The 24056-nt window shown below is 40.5% G+C and overlaps 1 protein-coding gene across 1 annotated transcript in view; it reads right to left on the bottom strand.

The window, feature by feature from the left end:
* insc (INSC spindle orientation adaptor protein) overlaps nt 1–24056 on the bottom strand; it is a 60429-nt gene that overhangs the window by 5233 nt on the left and 31140 nt on the right. The window contains exons 3-10 of the mRNA XM_078256558.1: nt 22101–22467; nt 21426–21478; nt 21206–21329; nt 20465–20578; nt 9922–10047; nt 1532–1703; nt 1116–1294; nt 413–479 (exon numbers count right to left, since the gene is read on the bottom strand). Coding sequence (XP_078112684.1) covers nt 413–479; nt 1116–1294; nt 1532–1703; nt 9922–10047; nt 20465–20578; nt 21206–21329; nt 21426–21478; nt 22101–22467 — 1202 coding nt within the window. The remainder of the gene's footprint in view (nt 1–412; nt 480–1115; nt 1295–1531; nt 1704–9921; nt 10048–20464; nt 20579–21205; nt 21330–21425; nt 21479–22100; nt 22468–24056) is intronic.

Below are 24056 nucleotides of genomic sequence, written 5' to 3'. Positions count from 1 at the left end.
TGCATTTCAGTTGGGCGCCCGGATAGCTCAGTTGGTAGAGCGAGCGCCCATATATAAAGGTTTACTCCTCAACACAGCAGGCCAGCGTTCAACTCCCACCTGCGGCCCTTTGCTGCATGTCATTCCCCCCTTTCATGTCTTCAGCTGTCCTGTCAAAATAAAGGCTGAAAATGCCCCAAAAAATTATCTTAAAAGAAAATGCATTTCAGTTGTCCAGTTGCACATATAAGCAAATCTCAGTGGTTGACGTTTTATTTAAAAGCGTCCAGGCTACTTCACAAATATGATCTGATGCTGACATCTTGAGGATTAAAGAAGAATTACACTGCTTTATCTTGCCTGTACATCAACATATTGGTATTAGTGAGTAGTTCAATACATGTTATAATCAATATCGTTTAAAATAGATTACCTTGGTCTTGCAGGACTTCAGAAGCACACTGCTCTAAGACCGACAGGTTTGCCAAGATTGTCACCACCTGAGATTAAAACAATAAAGAATAACGAAATGATCACAGAAACAGAGTAATCGAGAAGAGCGATTATTTTGCACATGGCGTTTTGCGAGTAAACTCCTAGTTTGTCTTGTGTTCTGAATGGGAAAAATAAATGGGGAAAGTATTAAGGGAAATTTCAGAGTTCTAGATGTTTTCACTGTTGATTTGTTTAACTTTTGGTTACACTTGAAGGTATCTACATAAGAGTGACATGACACTGTCATGAACGTGTCATAAACATTATAAACAAGTCATAAACGTTTATGACATAACGCTTCTATCATTACTTGTCATTTGGTTTTTGTCATGACAAGTTATGGTTAGGGTTAGGGTTAGGGTTCATGTGTCATGACAGTGTCATGTCACTCTTATGTAGATACCTTCAAGTAAAGTGGTACCAACTTTTTTTAAGTTCAATAATTGCAACATCTTTCCAAAAGTCAATGAGGAATCGTGTTAAATAATTGTGACTTCAATATTGACCAAAGTAATCATGATTATGATTTTTTTTTCTCCATAAATCATATGATGGACTATATTATTATATACTTCTATTTTTTATTTTTTTTATACTTTGATCTACTTTGAGAGAAATAACAGCTAATGGCAGACGTGTACCTGGTCTTTGGAGTAGGGTGTGTCGACTCTCTGGCGGTCTCTGCAGGCCTGCAGCAGGATGTGGATGGCGTTAAGCTGTAGGAGAATCTCACAGGCCATGCTGTCGAAGAAGGTGATATTGGCCAAGGCTGCAGATGCCAGGAGGAATACTTCACCACAGGAGGCGCTCTCGCACAACTCTGAGAGAACAAGTAACCAGTGTTTATGACATAACACAGCAACACATGTAATGCAAAGAAGGTAAACCATGAAGTGCTTTGATGGACTACCGCATTATTTGCTCCAGTTTGTTGTCCTTTGGCAACCGGATCACTTGTTATACTTGTTTAAAGGTTTTATGTTATGTTTGCACCTTTTGTAGATTGAGATGTAAAGGGACAATGCGAGACTACGTTATCAGTGTCAGGCCCACTCACTGATGAGTGCCGTGACGATGTCGTGCATGCTCTCCAGGAAGCTGGCGAGGTGCTGTGTGGACGTGTGGTGAGGTGAGGTGATCTGAGCCACGACCGCCGCTGCCTCGGCCCTGGCTGCTTCCACACTGCTCTCATCAGTCAAGATGTCAGCCAGACACAGGATCCCATCCACCTACACGTCAGACAACATACAGTGCACATTAGGTGCCGTTTTATCATTTATTCATCTGTTTTAGATAGATGAGAAAATGTTACCGGAAACAACCTGGGATACTCTTACACTGTAAAAAGATGGTCAGTGCATTCCAGTATTTTACCTCGTGCTGGTGTACTTTTTATCATTTAGTTATTTACAGTACAGTCAAGGAAGTAATGTTTCTACATTTAGGGGAGACATTTACTGGGACCTGCTCAGGTCCCTACTAGGGCTGCACAATATATAGTTTTTTTTATCGCCATCGCGATGTATCAACAGGTGCAATAACCACATTGTGAAAGGCTGTGACATATCAAGAAAGACGCTCCGAAACTGTTTGTGTTAGTTGAAAGAAAATATCAGTAGAAAACTGTACATTAAAATGTCATTATTTTTTAGTGGTGCCTTTTAAAGTTAATTCAATGTCCAAGTCTTTTATTAAAATAATGTTGGAATTGATTTCCTTTCATTTGTTTTAAATTCAACAAGCAATGTCTTGTATTTTAGCAGAATACTGAAAGCAGCAGAAAGGCAGAACTGAGTACGCTTTAATATCTGTTAATTTATCGCAAGTAGTATCGTTATTGCGACATTTAACAACTTTATCGCATATTTTCCTAGCATCATGCAGCCCTAGTCCCCACATTTAAAATCTTCAGCAATAACAGCAGTATCATCTTTATGGGAAATACATAAAGAGCCCTCTCATGGACCTCTCATAAATAATTTATTTGCAAAAGAATTCAGCAGCGTGTTCATTTTCTCTGTAGATTGAGATCCTTTGGAGCTAGTAGCCAAATAATTTCTTTTTTTCACATCAGTAATTCAGAGTATCATACTCTATTGTAGCACTGCTTGGCTGAGTAGCCTATCAGTTAAAAATAAAACAAAGCTATTTGATCAAATTAAAATTTGTTCAAAGATTATAGGACTACCTGTAGCACACTCCTTTCAGGAAGCTCACAATAATAGTATGCTTAGACTGGCCAGGGACATTTAAAATGACTCCTTGCATGTTTTTGCACAGAGAATATCACCTTCTGCCTTCAAACAGACGCTTTAGATTTCATTCTTTCAATCACAACAGACTTAAAAACTCTTTCATACATCAATCTATTCTACTGTTAAACCAGCTACATTAAATCCAGTGCAATATTTATTCAGGGTTACAAGTCTCCAAGACCTTGTCTGTGTGTATGCTCATGTCATTTTCTGTTGTTATACATATATGCTTTGTTTCCTTACTTGTGTGTTAATGTCATTTGTTTCATGTATGTCCTTTGGTGTTATTTATCTTATGTATGTCTGTGTCCTCTTTCTTATATGAGCTACCAAGGGATGCAAAAATAATTCCAGCCCTGGCTGACAATAAAAGTTGTATCGTATCGTATCGCATCGCATCGTATCGTATATATTATATGTTAGCCTTTGGCACTTAACATGACATCCTGACCTGAACATGGAATTGACAAAAGGGGCACGTTAGCTGTAACACTTTGATCTGGTTTAAGCTGAGTCAAATGTGACATTGAAGTCAAACATTTTCCACCATCTGGCCTTCATCAGTGTAGCGCACACAACGCACCAACAGGGAGGGTCTTCCACCTCCCTGGCTGCTACTAACTGCATTACCTTGACATAAAATGCTAATTAATGTTCACTACAATGCATTAATGAATGTAAACAAATCTGAAGTCGTTGTTAATCTATTTACATATTGTAGAAAATTGAAAAGAATCCACTGGCTGCATGGAAGGTTGGAAATCAATTTAATACAATCAATCAATAGTTTAATACATTTTAATTGAGTAAGAAGTGCAGTTTGCAGGCAATGTATCTCAAAAACTTCCTTCATGGAGCTGGGGGAACTCGTGCCCACCAATAGAATGTCAACACTAACCGTCTATGTGCCCACCCCACTCGAGCCAGTGCTGCCGACTTTTGTTTGGTTAAATAACAACATGGGTGTGTTCCTTTAGGTTCTGTGTAAAAAGTTCCCTTTGCACATTCAACTAATGAGTAACCAACACATTTTTACAAGGTCATATTATGGCCTATGCGAAATTTGGTATGTAAAAAAAAGTTTGTTGTTGGTCAGGGTATCTGCACACTTTTTGCTTTTTCCTTTTAAGACTTTTTAAGGATCCACGGATACCCTGGTTGGTACAGCATGGTATTAGTTACCTGGCCTCCTTCATCTACATTCTTTTTACATCCAGGACCAGAATGGAAACACGTTTTGGACTTTACTGTGTTATCCCTGACATTTTTTGTAGTTGTGTGTAATTTACTGTCGTTTTTGAAATGTCAAAACAAAAATGAGGTAAAACATGCAAAATCACTTCAAGGTGATTTATTAAAATATCCAATAGTAGAGGTAAAGATCACTTTCAGTGGGATCTGTCTGATTGCTGAACTAAACTCTCACTGACCATTTCATCTCAACACTGCAGGGATGACGGAACATCTGCAGCATCACTGGCCCTCCAGACGGACTGTATGTAGACAGTTACGTGTTCATGGTGTCAGCTTGGCTAAAACTTGCAGCTCAGCCTATAAAGCCATCACAATTAAAACACACTACTCTGATTAAATGGCCAAGAAAGTTGTGTATATCTGGCTGGCATCGACCCGGGGTGTGTGCCTCATCGGGTTTGAGGAGGAGCTCAGAGTTATAGAAGAACAGGAAGGAGACGTTTACTCAGGGGCATGAGCCCTCCTATTTATCTCATCTTTGTGTGTGTGTGTGTGTGTGTGTGTGTGTGTGTGTGTGTGTGTGTGTGTGTGTGTGTGTGTGTGTGTGTGTGTGTGTGTGTGTGTGTGTGTGATTTGGTATTGGAGGCTTCAGTATATAACGGAGATGTAGAGCCACTTCCACTTGGGGGCAGTATTGCACAGTCCATACAAACTTTACTACAGCTTTCTACAGCAGTTCTTATCAAGTCGCACACGTGTAAGTGTGAAAATCAGCACAACCTCTGGAAATCATCCATACTATCAATTTAAATACATTGTGATAAACATTGTGGTTTCCATGGCGGCGGTTAACACCTAAATTGTATTGATGTCTGGTGAATAACCCATTACCTGATACATCAGAACCATTTTGTTTTCTGTATTAGGCCTACAGTGTATTTCTGTATTCCTTTTCAATCACAGTCATGATTGCCTTTGTTTAGGGAAAGAGCAAATTAATGTTGTGGATGCTCAGCCACCACCAGCCAACAGTCCTAAAAACTAAAGTTTAGAGTCGAGCATCCAGAGTGAGACAAAGCGTCAGCTCTCAGCCCGCCACACCTGTCAGTCTTATCTGCTGACGAGCATCAGTGCACTGAGCTTCACAGGACAATTCCTATTTTTGTCTCCGTGGACGTCAGCAGCACTGTGCCATCGCGAACCCACTGACGTGGAACAATCCACTCTCCACACCCCCGTTCATCTAACGTCCCCACCACCCCCCACCCCCACTGTGTCCGCCCCTCCCTACCCACCCCTCCTCCCTAAAATAGGATATTCCCAAACTTTTTAGTTTGTTCTCTGGGCCGACACAAACAACTTATCTCAGTGGAGACAAAGGAACTTTTTGCTTGATACCATGAGTATTTATTTCAGCCTGTGACCACTTTTCTTCTCAGTTGACTCAGTTGAGTTTTGAACCCCATGAATCCTCTCTTCCCCTCAAATATGGCACCCTGGAGGGATTGGATCCTAAAGCGTGTTTTACAGTAACCGCAGCCCAACTGGCGCACGCATATGTGATGTCATGAAATCGCCCTAACTATTTATACCCACGCTGGTGGTAGCGACAATAATTGCAGTCTTCTCCTGAACAGAGGTGGCGCTAATGAGGAAAGGCTACCGACTTTGCTCTTTCTGCGGACTAGAAGAAGAAGAAAAAGGTAAACAACGGCAGCACTGGCAGCAGCATTGACGTCAGTGCTTCGATTTGATTCGATGACCTACTTCATCGGATCAAGCCTTTCATTCACCATAAAAGAACTCATCTTAACCCAGTAAGTTTACAAGAGAGACTTGCAGTCACTCTGAGAGTCCTGGCATCCGGTTGCCCAGGAGCTTGTTCATGCTTCCTGTTTCCCCTCTGTCGCGCGCCGCTGAAGAAAAAAGAGTGGTGCGTGATCTCGGCATACCGGCATGATCTACGTCATTTTGACGTCACGATGGCGCGCGCCAGGTTGGGAACGGCCAGTATAATTCACCTTTAAGAGTGAGAGGCCCTGCTGAAATGATAAAGGGTAACACACACTAGCGAGCACCATCGCAGACTGACGCACGTCAACGTGTCATGAAAAGTGTAGCATCAACATGCCGAGATGCTCCACAAAAGTGATTTTGTCACATCCATCTCTCGAATCGCTATATCCAGGCTACCTTATCTTGACTACTTTCTCCTTCTGTATGCCACGCACGCCTGGTGTGCGCTACATCAAATGTTGCAACACAACATGGCCAGCGTGTGTTGCACGTTAATGAAATCATGTTCTATAATTTCATTTTAGGTTTCACAATGCAATCATGTCATTTATACGTATGTTTATTTGGTTTAAAGTTTGTCTATTTTGTCATTATTTTTCTAGTATGGTCTTGAATATTGTAGTTACTGTGTCATCTTTTCTAGATTTTTGTCTGGGTGTGGGGGGGGTATGTTTGTGTTTCAAATTGTATGTTTTGTGTGTTGTGTTAAAAATAAATAAATAAAATGTTAATCACAAAAAAAAAGAATGCAATCATGTCCTATAATTTCATTTCACATTTCAGAACTGCAGCCTAAAGTTATTAAGCCTGATGTAGCTTTTCCCATGAAAACATGATTGTGGTGCAAAGTTTGAACTTTCAGTCTGATTCAATATTGCAGACCTCCATACTTCATGTGGAGGTTCTGTTTCTTTGTTCATCTGGAGCAGCTGTGCTCCTCAGCAACACTCTTCCCATTCAAGATGTCTTGAGTTCAAAATGTTCCAGTTGGGGATAAAACTTAGTATTAGTTAGTATATACTAAATCAACCAATGAGCAGCGCAGATGCATGCCGGCCCCTTTTTCTCAATCACCCTTCAACAGCGACAGTTGTGTTTCTCAAGCCTGAGCGATCGTTGGTGAGCGGTTGGTAGCGTAGATATGCCTGACAGCCTCTCTCCCGGGACGAGGCTGCTAATCTGGGGCGGACTTTGGTTCCTGTCAAAGAGTTTTCACACTCTGGTGATTCATGCTGTCCCAGCTGCTCTATATGTGAACACAGACACCATTGTGGCATCATTATTAGCCAGAATCAGGTTATATTCGCTTGCTCGACACAGGTGCGTCTGTTGTTTTTCTTTGTTTGAATTCTCGATAGAGAACAAACAAGGACAAACAAAGAAGCTTGTATCATTAGCTTTCTCTCTCCCTGGCTCCTTACACACACACAACATACACAGACACACAGACACACAGTGAGAAGTCACCCAGGTCTAAATGTTTGACCTGTCAGCTCAGCAGTCAGAAGGTCCCATATAATGATCTCATCTCTGCGCACTACGGTGACACACTGTAAATCATGATTCATCTTTTTGTGTGTGTACTGTATAATCCTGTCATCAGAAAAAAAGCACAGTACACAGTATGATGCCTATTTTCTCACTGTCTCCAATCCTAAAATTATACAGCGAGAGTTTAATGGTGGTTCCCCTGCCCTGAGGTAACTGAATCTGGTGAACTCATTCATGAAAATATAATCAGCTGGAACTGCTGCAGTCAAAACTTTTCCCTAAAAAAGTAACAACACAGGAATATAATAGGCTGTATGTGTCAACTGCTGCCTCCTAAACAATGTAAAGGTGCCACATGGGAAAAAGGACTGGCAGTAGCAGAGGGTAAAACCACCTGCAACATGTGTATCCTCTTCCTGACCGTAATCAAAAAAGTGTTTAAGACATTTTGGTAATAACTAGCACCAGTTTCATCATATTTAAATGCAATTATACCAAGGTATTGTGAATTGAAACTAATGTAGAGATATTTTAAATTATCTTTAAGGAAGGAAACCCTTCATTTCATTGATCTTTTGATTCCCCAATCACACACTTTGTTTCTGTGCAGCCCAGCCTCCTGCTGCTGCTGCCATTGTTGGCACATGTTCACCTGTGAAAATAAACTAGCCTCCCAGTCATAACATAGAAAGTGAGAGCATGGCTGCATGTGTACAACAGTAGACAGAATATAGACTGAGCTGTTGCTGCTGGGTAGAGGAATAGCCTCCTGTCTGAGTCACAACTTCAGCTGATCAGTGTAAACATAATCTGTCTGGACTGGAGGGAGCCAAGGTATTTTACTGGAAGTACTGTACTTAGTTGAGATTATTGTCATTTCATTCTCTCTTTCTCTTTTTTTTCTCTCGTTGTCTTAAAGCATCAACATACCAATTTTTCCTTTGCAAGAAAATCTGGATAAGTGCTGATGTGCCATTTTCCTCCTCATTTTAATTGAGTTTGTACATCTGGCAATGAAAAACAGATTAGTTCCTCTACTGTAAATCAGTAGGCATTATCCCCTCATATATAATCAATTGTATTAAATGTCTTTAGGCCAAGGACCCCTAAGCTGAAAGAGAGACAGAGCATGGACCCCATACTAAATAATTTGTATAAAATTAATATTCGCATTTTATTTATACTTCATGTTTTAATGTTAAAGGTGCAATATGTAATACTGACAGCTAGTGTTTAAAATAGTTACAGCAGTACAAATTCAAAATACTGGAGAGAGTCGTCTCCCCCGCCCCCTCCTCCCCAGAATCGAAGTTCACGGAGGTTGCCAGGCTGAAACCGCAGCATCCACAACAATGTTGCTAGACGCTTGTCTCACATAGCCAGACATTACTTCACAGCGGAGTAGCTAACGTTAGATGCTGGCTATATTGACAGTCATAAAAGCTCGTGCTCACGCAGAGCTCTGTACCCACACTTTTTCGGCTTAGAATTACGGTTGGAACCGCTAAAAACACAGCAACCTCGCTGTCCTCGCCACCCAACAGACAGACACACTTCCTAGGCTTAGAATTACGGTAGGAACCGCTGTTGGCTACGGCCGCTGAACAGGCTACATGTTGTAAACAGCCGTGGCCCGCTTGCCTGGTCCTCTGGTAACGTTAGCAGTTAGCAGGGTTAGCATGGCGGCGTTAGCCAGGACCATTCGGGATCACTTTACTGGCTGTGTTTCAACTATTTTTGCGAATAACTAACTCGGGTACTCTAGCTATATAATTCAATGTGAGTACACGAATGTTGAAATGACATGAAATGCCCGTCCCTTGTAGCAGTGATAAATTAGCCTGAAGCTAATGCTTACCTGTTCTGGAGGAAATTAGGCAACTCTGCGTCCTTTTGGGCTCTAAGCTTTCTCCATCTTTCAAATACATCTCCAGTTTTTACCCGAGGTTTGTTACATCTCTAGTCACGCAACTGTTAGAAACAACCCAGGTTTTTTTAGGTTGGGTAAAATCTATCTCCGTTGATCCCATTTGTTTGTTTGCTGCTTTCATGGCTGTACTAACCTTACAGCTGTAGCACGCTGGGTTTTGTTTTTACAGGTATATCTGGCAACCTGGCCTGGCAAACTGGGCAGATGATAACAACACACAGGCCAAAACACAGACAGAAATTCTGTCACGGAACGGAAATTTCAAAGGAGAAAATACTGGCATTAGCATTTTTGTCAGAAAAGATAGTATTTCAACTTAGCATCTTTCCTTAATATCTAATGACGCATTGGGGTCATTTTTGGATTTATTACAGTAAATATATTATATATTGGACCTTTAAATGTGGAAGGCACAGTAAATCCCTAAGCTTAACTGTATTTGTGAATAGTAGATACCTGACCTACTGTATAGTAAGCCTATCATCAGTGTTGTAAATCAGATGTTTCTTTGTTTTTTCACAAATAGGCCAATTTATCTTTGCTAATAACATATTGGATTCATGCTAATGTATATTTTCAGACATGCTAAAATGTATCTGTTTTAAATGAATTAAATTAAGTTGTCCAGTCAGATATTATCAAGATCTTGACCTTCATTATCTCGTTCTCCTCTGGTATAATATCAAGTTAATTCATGTTTGTGTCTTCTATTTCAACGTTTCGTAATTTATGTTGTAATTTGTGTTGTGATTTGTGCGTGACAGCGAGAGAGATAATGACCTTGTCCAGTTGGTTGATGCCTTCTTCCACACAGCAGATGGAGGCCACTGTTCTCAGAGCGTGAGCATAGAGCTCCCTGAAGCGGTCCTGCCTGCAGATCTTAAACAGGGCTACCACAGCACCTTCCTGTGAAAGAAGGAAAAGTAATTAGATGTTTGTGCATTAGAAAAGTGCATCATAAATCTGCACTGATGCTAAATTGTGATAGGTTCAGTCCACACAACAGTAAAACTGCTTTCAGGCATCATAGTGTGTGTGTGTATCAGGTGTCTTAGAAATAAGGTAAAGCTGCTAAATACTATGAATTCTAATTAAAATAAGTGTATTAAATGGAGAAATGTTTTGAGACTCTGATTTGATACATTTGTTAAGTGGAACAAACTGATTACTGCATGTGAATATGGAACAATAATGACAAACTACTTTTCACTTTATGTATGTGGTTTAACCCGGCCCTCATTTTCACTGTTCTCACAAGCCTTAGTGCTGGCCAGACACATTTCTATTATTTATTTATTCCATCCTCCTGGTTGTGTTGCTAAGTTGTGTAGCTCAGGCCTCTGTGGCTGAGTTATGTTAGCATAGTAAGCATATATATGGTAATAGCATGCTAACCTATTGTTAACACAAGTCATTTTTGGTCATTTCAGTGTGCATACTGTCATTATTCACATTAATTAAATAATTACTCAATTCATTTTTTTAATACATTTGATTATATATATATATATATATATATATACATTCAAATAATCAAATGTTTGTTAATGAGCACCCATTCAAATTACCTGCAGGTCATGGGTCCAAACTGGCAAACAGGAAGTGAGAGCTTCAAATGGACTTTATTATTGTAGAGGGGACTCGGACTGTACCATTCTGAATAGAGTAGAGGGGGGTGGGGGTTTCATTGGTTTCATTTTGTTATTGGAGGTTCAGGTTTCTTCCATCAGTATTGTTGGTGTGACTTTAGTATGTGGCTGCTAACTCAACCCGCCTGGCTCATTGCTGGCCACAGCCACAGTTTACATGCCCAGAAATAGGTCGCACTGTATGTCCTTAAAACCTGCTCCAGCCAGGTACTGTATATATGATATTGCAACCATGTCTCCTAGAAATTACATGCATATACAACTAATCTGCAACATCAAATATCTGTCAAAAGAAACATGGTGCCTGCTTGATTAACTTTTCTAGTAAAATGGGAAGGGAAATGTTGTTTAACGTATCTGGCAATTCCCAACATGGTTGGTACTGAACTTATCAGTTAAATGTTCACTGACAACAAATGTAATCTGTTTTGCCAAATATCCGAACTTGTACTGTAATATCCGTGTGTAGTGATACAGCATTATTACACATTTTATGGTTATGTTTAGGCACTTACAGCACTTGGTTAAAGGACAATTCTGGCGCAAAATGAACCTAGGGGTTAATAACATATGTGTATCGAGTTGAACTCTCGCTGGGATCTGCTTTCATGCTAATCGAATGTGTCTGTAGCTTGAAACTAGCTACCGCAAACCGGGGGTTAGCTGCTAAAGCTAGCTTTCGGGGCACAGGGTAAATCACTATTTCTACACCACTAACAAGGCTCAAAATAGCACCACACTTAAACGGTAGCATAATGAGGGTCCCAGAGAGCGTTCGACTCACATATGTTATTAACCCCTAGGTTAATTTTGCACCGGAATTGTCCTTTAAGGTCAGGGAAAGATCATGATGTTGGTTTAATACAGAAAAAGTCCACAGTGACCAGAGACCCAACATATTTATTAACCAGTATCTTTCCCTAATCTTTGCCATAGTACTTTTAAAGTGCTACATTTATGTGGTACATAATTGTAGCAATTTTGTTCTCAAAAACGTTGCCTGTGAACATAATTCAGGCAGTGATGAAGTTTGACAGCGCAATGAATTGGGAAAACGAATTCTTAATATTTAAACATAATTTATAGATAAAAACTGTTGTATATTATGTATTTAACATAATGAAGTGCCCATTTTTAAGAATGCCCAGCAACACCACATGATGAGGTGCCTTAAGTTGAGTTCTCATGAAGACAAGTGAAGTTTGTTGCAACTGGTTCTCTGTACATTTTTGTTAGTTAATGTGGGACAAAAAGGTGGTTAGAATGGGAAAACAACTTTCAGTAAGAGTACAGCTCTTCTGAGACTTTCACAGGCCTGACATTAGGCTTCATACCGACCACATTATACACCATACGTCATAATCAGCTCTTGTCTTGAAGCACACATGATTGTGCAAAATGATGGATCAAATTGCTCTTGCTAGACTGTGCTGTGAGAGCCAACAGGTCCCAGCAGATCCAAGCCAATAGCAACATGCTGGTTTTAAAGAGTACAGAGGACCTGGAATGATCTATGGATTTGGCCGCCTTTACACAGCAACCCTGCCAACTGTAGAACCTATCAAGTGGCTCACACAATTGATCATCTCGGATAAAAACAGCCAAAATATACATATTTCATGAATGGAAAACACTGAGCTGAAAAAAGATGATTTGCCAGTCATAATAGTTGAGCATTTTCTGTTGGATTATGTGTGGTATAAACAAACAAAAATAGCTCCCGTACTGGCTCTGTCTACACCAAAGCACCCCTCTGACAAAAAACACTTGCAGTTATTGAATTGTATTCAGCTTGCAGATAGATAGAATTACCTGGAGAAAGACAAGGCCTGTAACTACCACCATTATCCTAATAAGGCCATTATACTGGGCTGGCATGTCTCATATGCTGCTAAGGCCATGCTGCCGGGGCTTGGAGTGACTAATCATCCTGCCCTCCAGTCTGACCGCTCTTCCCTGTTCGCCGCCTACGCAATATTGTTCCACAATACCTGGAAGAACTGCGAAAACAGACAGTTTTCAGTAAACCTTTTAAAACTCCAGAGACTCGCAGACTGATTCAAGCAGGCAGTGATGAAGATGTTATTGATCCTGTTGTTATTCTGTGACGCAAGTATTGCTCATAGTTTTCAGAGATAATGTTCAGAGTGAGTCTGTAAAGAAACTCTGAATGTTGTAATGCACTTTTGAGCTTTAGTTATTTGGTTTAGAAGTCAAATTTTGTGATATTCACATACATATACATATTTTAAAAAGTAAAAAAGTTGTATTGAAGTTTTAAAAAAAGTTACAACATTGATACCTTTGTATTTGTATCTGCATTTGTCCGTTCTAAGGACTTAGGACTGTATTTTAAACAATGCACTTTCACTAAAGCCTGCTTCAATGGTGAAAATACTGACCCTACCCACCTGAATGTGACAGGTGAATCAAAGGTGGGCAGAAATGCAGAACTCCTGCTTAGTTTTCTTTCTTCTTCTTCTTCTTTATTTATTTATTTAATTTTTAATTTTTGACAGTGTGATGTTTTACTGATTTTCTTTTTGCCATGCCATCCACTGCTGTACCCAAGTACAGCCTAATTTTTGTGGTCGTCTGATTGGATAATCTTGCTACAATAGCATCTACCATCAGTTTACATTAGCCAAATCGAGGCCACATTTACATTGATTTGATAGCAAACTCCACACAGCAGCTGTGCAGCATTCATCAAGATCACGGCTACAAGGAGTAACACTTTCCTCGCAAAAAAAGTAACTTCAATGGTGAATGAAAAACAAATCCAATCCAATTTGATATATTTAGTCGCTGTGTGGGCCTATGTGTTTATGGGTAATTTGTTTGTTAATAGGCTGGGTGGGTCCCTTGTAGCCTATACTGTTATGTGTTCTATAGCAGCTGTGTCTCACATGGTGGTGTCGGATTGTGCTGGATTGTGCATATATGGATATATATATATATATGATTTAATTAAATTATTCCGGTAGCATTGATTATTCCTAATTTCCGTGTGTTTCACAGTGTGTATAGTATCCTTAGTTAAACTTTTGATTTCCAATGTGTCGGTCTTCACTGTTAATTTCTTATGGTGCGTTTGACTACTTTTTCTAAATCTGTATAGCAACAAGTCATGTAGGCTGTGGTTATTGCAGAAGGCTTATCTTGGGGGTGGGGCATTCAACTGTTTTGAGCACCCACCGGCAAAAACATGAATCGGCACCTATGTATGTTTATATTTGGAATTTGAGTAATACTATTGCATATGCTTGATACATGAAATCAAGCAGTAATAAATGAAACTATGTGGAAGGTTTCACTTTCACCAATCTTATAGCATTTAGCTATCTTTCTTTATTCACAAAAAAAAAGAAAAAGATAACCTCCAGATAGTTTTATTTAGACAATCATCAGTTTGTAGTAGAAGCTTTCGGTTTGTTTTATCTTTACAGACTTTCTCCTGCTTTTCCTTTTCACAGATCAGTGGGCTTGTCTGTCGTTTCTTTCCTTTCCCCATCAAACAACTTGCAGTTGTATTGTTTCCACTGACTTCATCCTCATTCCTTCAATGAAGCCAACATAACACATTTATCCTCACACTCATGCACTTTGGTACTTGCTCCACTAACATCATCATGTGAAACTTGGCTACTTGTGCCTCCCTATCCATTTGTTTGCATGTGAAGGCCGTCACAGCGTGTAATTTCTTTCCATCTCAGTTTTCTGAACTGAACTCTGTGCTCTGGTCTGTTGTGTTTGCTCACACAATGCCTGCATCTTCTTGCAGTTGCTGACAGTTTTCTTGATTTGCAAACAAAAAGGTTGTTAGCAGGATGCGATTTGCCAGGGGGGATGCGTGGTATTTCCCCCTTTCTGGTCTATATATATATATATATATATATATATTTATTAGGGCTGTCAGCATTAACGCGTTAATCGCGATGCGATTAAGGGCCAAGCATAATGCGTTACATTTTTTAATCGTATTAATCGCATGCCGCCATTTATTCATTTATTTTCACTTCACTCGGCTTTGCGTCGTGCCTAACAGGCTACTATTTTGCCGTACTTCCACGTAACACATCCTGCTGCTGCAGGAATAGCAACGCGGATTTCGGTGCCTCATTCTGGTGCCACAGATATGTCGGCACTTCTCTCTGATGTTCTGAAACAGACGTTACAGGAAACAGAAATGTCGCTGCACGTGACGCTAGTTCGACAGCAGCTAACGTTAGCCTACCGCTAGCTAGTAGCTGGATTAAACACGGTTACAATGCTGACAGCTAACGCCTGGCGCCACTGAGTCACGTGATGGTACAACATCAAATCACAAGAGGGGGAGGAGGAGCAAAGTGTGCCTTCTCTGCTCCGTGACAGGAGCGGCACTTGAAAGCAGCAGCACTTACACAGACACATTATTCAAATGTGCGCACGCACACAGCTCTTTTGCCTTTTGTCAAGAATGAGTCATTTCTCATTATGCACATGGTCAAAGGTTTTCCACACCTCAGACTTTGCTTTCTTTGCCGGTGCAACCAAAATGTAATTGCCAGAGGCTCAGGCCAGCCTCCGTTTCACCTCCTCAGCATTAATTTTCTTGCTAATCGAAACGCATCACCTGACCGCTGTAAAATTATAGAAATTAATACCCGTCGGGTTCGGGCAAAGATCTTTAGCTCTAGTCCGGATGGCTTTCAGCTTTGATGATATCTGACTTTTACAGATAGCGCTTTTCTCGTGTGGATATGACATCCCTCCAGGTACAGGATTCTGCTGAAGAAATTTGGTCCATATGTCTATATATTTTGACTGGCAGGACTCCCAGTCCACGCCCTGTTGTGCCACTTCCTCGTCTGTCCAGACAAAATTGTCAGCTTTCATGTTTTGGTTTCGGAAGGAAGGTTCTATGCAGGCACGCGGACTTGATGGTGTTGTGTGGCAGTGCTTTGCACTACCACCTAGCCGCCTGGTGTGCATACGCAGATTTCCCCCCCAAAACGCTTGTCTAAACGCGGAATAAAAAAGTGATAACGCAACGCCACTTTTGACTTTTCTCTTCAGATCGTTTCCGACTGTTGCACTGTGTTTGTCAATGTCTCTGCTGCATGTAGTTTTGACGACACACGCTGCCTCTCACCAGGCCTGAGTTATTGCTATGTCATGCTCTTACAGCCTGCAGTCTAAAGCTCTCAGCGTTAGAAGAGCAAGGACACACACACGGGGAGTCTGCCAACATGGACACATTTAGATCCGTATCCATCACGACAGCAGGTAAACACTGAGACAGCAAACTCCCCTGTACATCATGACACAGTCACTCTCTAATATTCCAGCTGCTGTTTGATTTATGAGGCGGTACATGGCTCAGTATTAAACACTGTCAACTCATATAACATTTTTCTTTTTAGTGATCTCAGCCTTGCTCTTTTCTGTGTGGAGTTTGTGTGTTCTCGCCGTGTTTGTTGGTGCTTGTGTTTCCTCCCAGAGTCCAAAGACATGCAGGTAAGGGGAAAATGTGAATCTAAATTAACTGAAACTACTGTGTTCGATGAATAATGATTGATACTAAAGAAAAGAAAATAGTTTGGTGGATTAAGGAACAAATACCGCAATGCTTTTCTAAGATGAATATGTGATACATTTATTTTGTTTGTTTTATCATTATGAGAGGGTCATCAACTAAAGGCTGACGTGGATGGTGTTTGACAATCAGTTGTATAGTTTGTTCGGACCTGCTTGGTATACCAGGTGGGTTCAGTTCATTCAGTCGTGACAAATCAGTCACAGTAATGTGATTAGTCAGAGTCTAATGAGCTGTGAATTACAGAAAAGTGCTTTAAGGATCCTGTAATAGTATAAACCACACATACATTATGAGGCATATGTATGAGTATAAAACAATGCTAACGTTTTTGAAATCATGAGTTCTTATAATTAGGAAAGAAGTGAGAGACAGTAGATCTCACGCCCTATTTTGTTCACTTCAAGAGACAACATACAAAACTTGTAGTTTTCTTAATTTAGATCTTTGTGCTGCTCTTTTTATTAGTCATGCATACATTTAACTTTACTTAAACATTTACATTAACATTTAATGATTTATTGAGCTACCACAGAAAGTTCCAAATAATCGGTTTCAATCAAATTGATTACATAGTTCATTTAAAGCTGCTATAATCAATATATTATATTTACAATTGGTCAAATTTTTACTTGTATATGAAAGGTCTCACTGTGACAAACCCACAGACAATATCCACTGGACTCAATGTTAAGAAGTTTTTTAAGTGTCTTTCAGCTCATTGTTTTGGTCTGCAACTTTACAGTTTTGATTCAGTCCCACAGCTCTTATTAGTGCCGTTTACAGCAGCAGGCATATGCTTTAAGAACATGACCCACTGTGCACTACATGTTCTGCAGTCCGCAGAAAGACAAAGTTTGCAACTGGCTGGTGAACATAGTGGTGCATTTAGCAGGTAAGAGGCAGATATTTCTCTCGGGAGTTGGTGGAGACCAAAACAGATTTCAAAGAGAATGCATATTGGATTTACATTCATCAGGTGGCCAGAAACACCACTCCAAATTAATGCTGGTGATGCTGGATGTGTAAAAAGGCAACTGTTTCCTAACAAGTTGTCATAACTTTACATGGTAAATATATGCCAATGTTGTCTTAACAGCTACACAACCAAAGTATCAATTAATACAGCTTTATAAATACCCAAATATTTCATTTGATAAAAAAACTAATTTAGTTCATGTTGGAATCCTCAAAGTATGAATGTGTTGATCAGGGGCGGACTGGGACCAAAATTCAGCCCTGGCACTGTAGTCACACCAGTATACATTACCACGCCCATGCAGCCCCACCCACGGACACGTGCATTCACTAATTACATTTGTGTACAGGTGGTGAAATAATATAAGCAGTACCTTATGTAACATATTTTTAAACATTTATTGTAAGTAACTGGCAAACAATGCTTACTACTTTTTAAAGAGCACACGTTTATAACAAATGTACACATACTGTCTGTCTGTTTATGCCGTTTGTATACTGTCATTCTCTACAATATGTTGTTCTTTGTCGTCACTGTCTGTCTGTTCGATTGTCCGTGTTTCTCTCTGTTGACACTGTACATATTGTCCGTCTGGTTCTCCATCTTTTCATCTGTTTCAACTCTTTAACTCTGCAATTTTAATATGTTTTTGTGGCTGTCTGTGATTATACGTCAGGGTTTTTCCCCTGCTCAGAATTGGCCTTTGGGGGAACACATAAAGCAGGGGGTGTCTAGTCTCCCCCAGGGAATTTTGAGGGTAAAAGACTTCAATTCCTGCATTCTGATACATTTTTGGGCACCAATTTATGGTATGGTATGGTATATTTATGGCAAGGAAATCACAAAATTCTGGTGGCAGGTAACAATTTAAAATACAAAATATAATGGAATATTATTATATTCAGTAGTGGGCAGGATACGACAACACTTTACCCCAAGGTCCAGTTGTTTAATTAGCAAGAACAGGGCTTCATGGTCACGTTTTGCTCCCAAGTTGAAAAATGTAGGGTTGACTTACAGAGGCTACTGCTTTTACTGCTAAATTGTACAATAACACAATCATGTTATGGATACAAAATGTTGTGAAGTGTAATGTTTTCTATATTCTATTGATCAAAAAATGATCAGTGATGTTGAGACTACAGTGTAATGGACCACCACAGTTCATGCATACATGTGAATCGCAGATTAATTGCAGAGCTTAACCTACATAGTGTAAAACGTGACACTACGTGAATGGGGCACAGCAGAAAGACAGAGCAGACAGGTTTTCATGTGTACTCCTATAGGCCTACACTTCGCATCAGGTGTTGAAACCAACTGTACCAAACACTGAACTGGACTACTATTTAACGCGACAACGAGACGTTTTTAACCGGTAATGAAAGTGTCTCAATTTAATACTGATGCTGTCAGATGGCCGCACGGACGGACAGCGCGGAGCTCTCTGCCCGTCAGCAGCTGACGGTCCCCCAGAGTAAGTGCTTGATTTTGACTGAATGTCCCAATTTGAGTAACTTCTGGACCAGCCCGGCCGTTGCAGACTGGCCAAATGCTTAATATTTATTATTATTATTATTATTATTATTATTATTATAATAACCATAGTGAAATAGTGCAAGTGATAAAAACCCGTCCTCTGCGCCGTCGGCCTGTAAAGACAATTTATTTGTATATTAAAAAAAAAGAAATCTGACCGGCCCACATTAAAAAAAATGGTCCGGCCCCTCTGGCATTTGCCAGAGTTGCCAGATGGCCAATCCGCCCCTGGTGTTGATTGCATTTGAATCCTTCTACAAAACCCAGGGGATGACTTCATGACCTGACAACTGCCCTGATGTGATGTGGAAGTTAGCAACAAATGACAAGCAAAATGAGCAAAAGGAAATGTTGTCATCACTGCAAATGACAAGTTAATACCTAATTATCACACATTTCCCCTGAGAAGCTGCCCCTGGCTTAAACTGTCTGGTATCCATTATGCTGTTTAACATTGTTAAACCCATCTGGTACGTCCAGCATATATACACAATGATTCATCTCTATTTAGCATGCTGCCTGCTTCACTACCAGATATTACACCTACCTCCTTTCTCTTCACACACAAAACATCACTCACTAAACTATTAACAGCAACACTGGTAAATAGATGGAAAAGGTGGAGGTATCAGGTGCCCACCCAAATATTTAAACCGGCTCATTGCCATTTTTCAAAAAAGTGCAAAAGTAAAGTCAGCAGGCTGTGGAAAATGATAATGAGTGAAGATCTCAGATATGAGCCAGAGGATACACACTACTGTAAAAAGGGTGTGTATGTGGGAGTGTGACAGACTGACTGGTGCTAACTAATTAATTCGGTGGAGGATGTTTTGTATTGGGTATTCATTAGCAGCCATTGGCAGGCAGGTTTCCTTCAGATGTACCTCTGAGGGCTCAGCCAGCGGCGTTTCTGAAAAGAATGGATTGAAAGGGAAAAGACGCCTGAGCAACCTGCATTTGTGACCAATGCTCACTCCTAATGGGAGCTGACAGTATTGATCTGACAATCTGGCAGCAAAGCAGGTGTGTGTTATTCTGTGTGTAATATTCTGTGTGTCTGGGCGAGCAGGAAGAGTCTTATCAAGAGTATCCTGGAAGCAGTTGGTTAACTAATGGCCAATTGAGACTTGCTGTCTGGTCTGTCTTGTCTTATCTCAAAGTGAAATAGCTTTTTAGATGCATGCATGAAGAGATATCTGCAGGTCTGCTGGCCTGGATGATGAACACTGGCAAAAGGTGGAGCTGATCATAGCAGGGGCGTGTCTAGAATCAAGCAAGGGGTGGAGATGTAATATCAAATGAAGCTGCTTCTGCCAAAGACTGGGTGGGAGGGCCGTGTGAAAATTGCAAACCTAAGAATATAATACATCATATCGCCGACTTGTGACTGACGTCAAGATCTCCGACCTCACAGGTTTTTGCGCAATGAAATGCGTCAGTGGACACGGGTTCATCTTAGACACATACATTTTATTTTAATCATTAGCCAAATCAGACTCATGGCCAAGGTGCTACAACTAATGTCAGCACAGGATGAAAGCAGTACAGTACAAAGTCCACTCATAAGTCCCACAGTACCTTGGCAATGATGCTGCAGAGCTGAGGTCCGTCCTGGGTGAGAGACAGCAGGTTGCTGATGGCACTGCCGATGGTGTGAACGCTGTCCGATGAGTCAATCTGTTTGATCAGGAGCTGCGAGGAAGATCAAACAACATTTTTATTACGGACCCAGAAATGCAATTCACATTGTCAGTAGCTGTTGCTTTTGAATGCTGTTTAAGTGTCTTTAAAGAGGGTATATTTTTAAAGTGGATTTAAGACACTACTTGCAGGACTTTTCTGTTATCATGGCAGCTTTTCAATTAACCTTGTTTGTTTGAAGTCGTGAAGTTGTGTTCCATGGTGCCAAACTCAGAAACAGTTGCAGGATAATTGGATTTTTTACATCCTATGCGTCATTTCATGAATCCCAAATGATATCAGTAGATAGCATGGATAAAAGGCTGTGTTTATTAGAGAAACACTTAAATCACAGTGTGTATGTGGAATCCAGTGAATGGTAAAAGTAAAATCCAAGATGGTGCTATACTGTACAGATGATAATTAATTATTATAAAGTTTACTTTAAAGTTTCTATTATTTTATGTCGATTCACCATCGTTATTCCTGAAGACAAAATGGGGTTCAAATGTACCGAAGACTAAGTTACAAAATCTGTAGTGATGGATTTCAACATCTGACAGAGCACATTTGGAGGATAAAAATAGGAATATATTGGGTAAATATTTCAGAGCTGGGAGTTATGATTCAGTTACATACCCGGATCTCATTGGCTAATGCCATGTCAATCATGTTGCTGAAGGAATCACTGACATCTGTAAGGATCTCATGGATGGCCTCCCTCATGGACTTCAGAAAGAACTCATCATCGGTGTGAAGGCACCTGTGGGTGAAGGGACATTTTGGATTATGTTCCACATAAATCTAGCTGTTTACTATGTTTTTCTCATGATTTTCTTTTAGCGTTTAGGAGTCTTACCTCTCTGTAATATTGGTCAGCTCCATACACTTTTCCAGCAGAGATTTCTCATACTGCAAGAAAAGGAAAAGGAGAAACACATGATGCTGTGATGACATTAATGGCTTTGTGCCAAGATGTATTCAATATAATCTGACTTTAGCACAACATTACTGCATTTCTTTAGGTGTCAGTATTAGATTTTCAAGATGTATGACATTTTGATCATTAATATAGCAAGTTTTCAAAGGGCAAAAATTCTGCTGTTTATCAACAGACCAGCCCTTATGAATGTGGAAGTCTATAATAAAATGGATGACACCCATTTGTTTATGGGGGAAATATGATTACAACTTTTTCACAACATGAATTTGAAGAACTAAATATAAGTTTATTAGAATTTTTATTGAAAGTGGGCATAAACGTCACATTTAATTTCAGCAGTGACACCACGGCCACTTGATGGCCAATTGATGGCTTCTCTTTCCCTGTTGTTAGACTGATATGCCCAAACAAAATATAAAGGTCTTATTCGGTCTTAACTGCGTGAAAAAGTCAAAATTATATATTATTGGTGTGGCAGGAAGTCTCAATGCCTGATTTGTAACTTCCTATTTTGTAACCTTGATGCTTTTAAGGCTGGTAAGGACCCCAAACTGGCTTCACATACGAACTACTTCCACAACCCACAGTCACCTTCTGCATCTCAGGCGGTGTGCTTCGGGCAGCGCCATACTCGTGCACCAGTGAGCGCACGTGGCAGTTTGCCCTCACGGCGGTGCTGTGGACCCTCTGCCAGCGTCCCTTCTCTAGTCGCTGGAACATCTTGCCGAGCTCCGTGCTGACCACCAGCGCTCGGCGGAGCAGCGTCTGCAGGTTGTTCCTGGCCACGTGCTCCCCTGCACCGACCCCAGAGGCCACAATCAGCTCTCCCTGCTGGCCGTCCTCATCCACCCCGATGGGTTTGGCCTGGAGGACACACATACACTCTACCTCCGTCATGTGCCGGAGGTCCTCCATCCAGCGCTGGACCGAGTCAACCTGGAGAGACTGCATGCGGGTACTGTGGGAGAAATTAACACAGAAAAATAAAGCAAGTCAGACACAGTATATTCATTTTGTGTCACAGGGGTTTAATAGCAGGAGAGAGCTGTGTGTGAGTACAGGCTAAAAGTAGAAAAAATACAGGACAGAGATATGGATTTAAACTTAAGATGCATCAAATGTTCCAGTTTTAAACTAAGTTGGAGATCTAGTTTGCCCGTATGGACTGTCTTTTCTTTTCATATTTGGATATATTCGGGCTGTTTATGTGGATCAATGGCCTACATCAAAATAAGGTCATACAGACCAGAGTTCATTCGCCTTTATTGATCGGTGTACGCAGAGAAAATTCATTCCTTGCTAACGAGTTGATTTGCCGATAGAAAATCAATTTTAAATTGACTGTATGGTTTCATAGCAGTTGCTCATTATTGATGGAAAAATAAATTACTGCACAAACAGAGCCACACTAGATCAACAAACATACTCAGTATCACACAGATACTGTGTGTGTACATGTTGAGGACAGTATCGTCTGAGATCCGGGAAGTAATTTGTGCTGACCGGCTTGCTGACTAACGCTTGAACTGATTTATATGAGAAAACTTTAATCATCTTTGCCTCCTCCACAAGAAATAACATGTTTAATTAGTAGAAAATTAAAAAAGTGGTTGCTCATAAATTCAAACTGGTTGTTAGGACAATGGCAAATAATTTAACTTGGCCGTGCCACCCTTATTCATCCTTCTCCTGTCTTCTTTTTTATAAGAAAGTATAGGTTTGGTATGATAAAACCAAATAGTAAGAGATTTTGTATTCAAAGAGTTTTGAGGGTTTTGTCTTTTATTTTAATTTTATTTTTTTAAGATTTTTGGGGCATTTTAGGCCTTTATTTGGATAGGACAGCTTATACTTGAAAGAAGAGAGAGAAAGGGAATGGCATGTATCAAAGGGCAGCAGGACGTTTTTTAATGGCATTTCCAAAACCAAAAAGACAAGAGCAAAAGTGTAAGATATGGATTTAACTGTGTGTTTGTCTGGTCTAGCCACTAAAATTAGCATGCCTAGCTAACTAGTTACCTACAGTAGTAACCAGGACATGGAATTAACACCTGACCACCCGCCAAATGCGGGTGAATTTTGCAATTGGCAGGTAACACTGTCAATCTACCTGCCTGGCAGGTAGCCAATGAGAATTGAGTGATTCAGACGCGTAACTATCGGTAAGCAGGGTACACGGTTGCTTACGGTCCTGGTCCAATCAGGGGCCTGCATCACTGGAAGACATTGATTGACAGCCGGGGCCCCCCCATCACCCATTTTCATTACTCACACAATCCCAGCAGTCCCACTTGCAGCCACTGACCAAGTGGGAGTGAGAACGGGTCAAATTAATTTCCTAGTTTCTGATATGAAGACGAGACGTATGTGTGACATCTTACATTTACCAACAAAACATACAGCGAAAGACCGTGCAAAACATTTCAGACCGTCCTGCCAACCTGTATACATTTTAACATCAATGTACGCTGTAACAATCTGTCGGCTGTCTGCAGCTGGCGGGGCTGTTGCTCCGTTTCCTCCCGCGACTGACGCGCACACACACAA

Source organism: Sander vitreus, chromosome 8, assembly GCF_031162955.1.
Source record: "Sander vitreus isolate 19-12246 chromosome 8, sanVit1, whole genome shotgun sequence".
In the NCBI taxonomy this organism is placed as follows: domain Eukaryota; kingdom Metazoa; phylum Chordata; class Actinopteri; order Perciformes; family Percidae; genus Sander; species Sander vitreus.
Note: the sequence above shows the minus strand (reverse complement) of the source record. Positions and strands in the feature narration are given on the sequence as shown.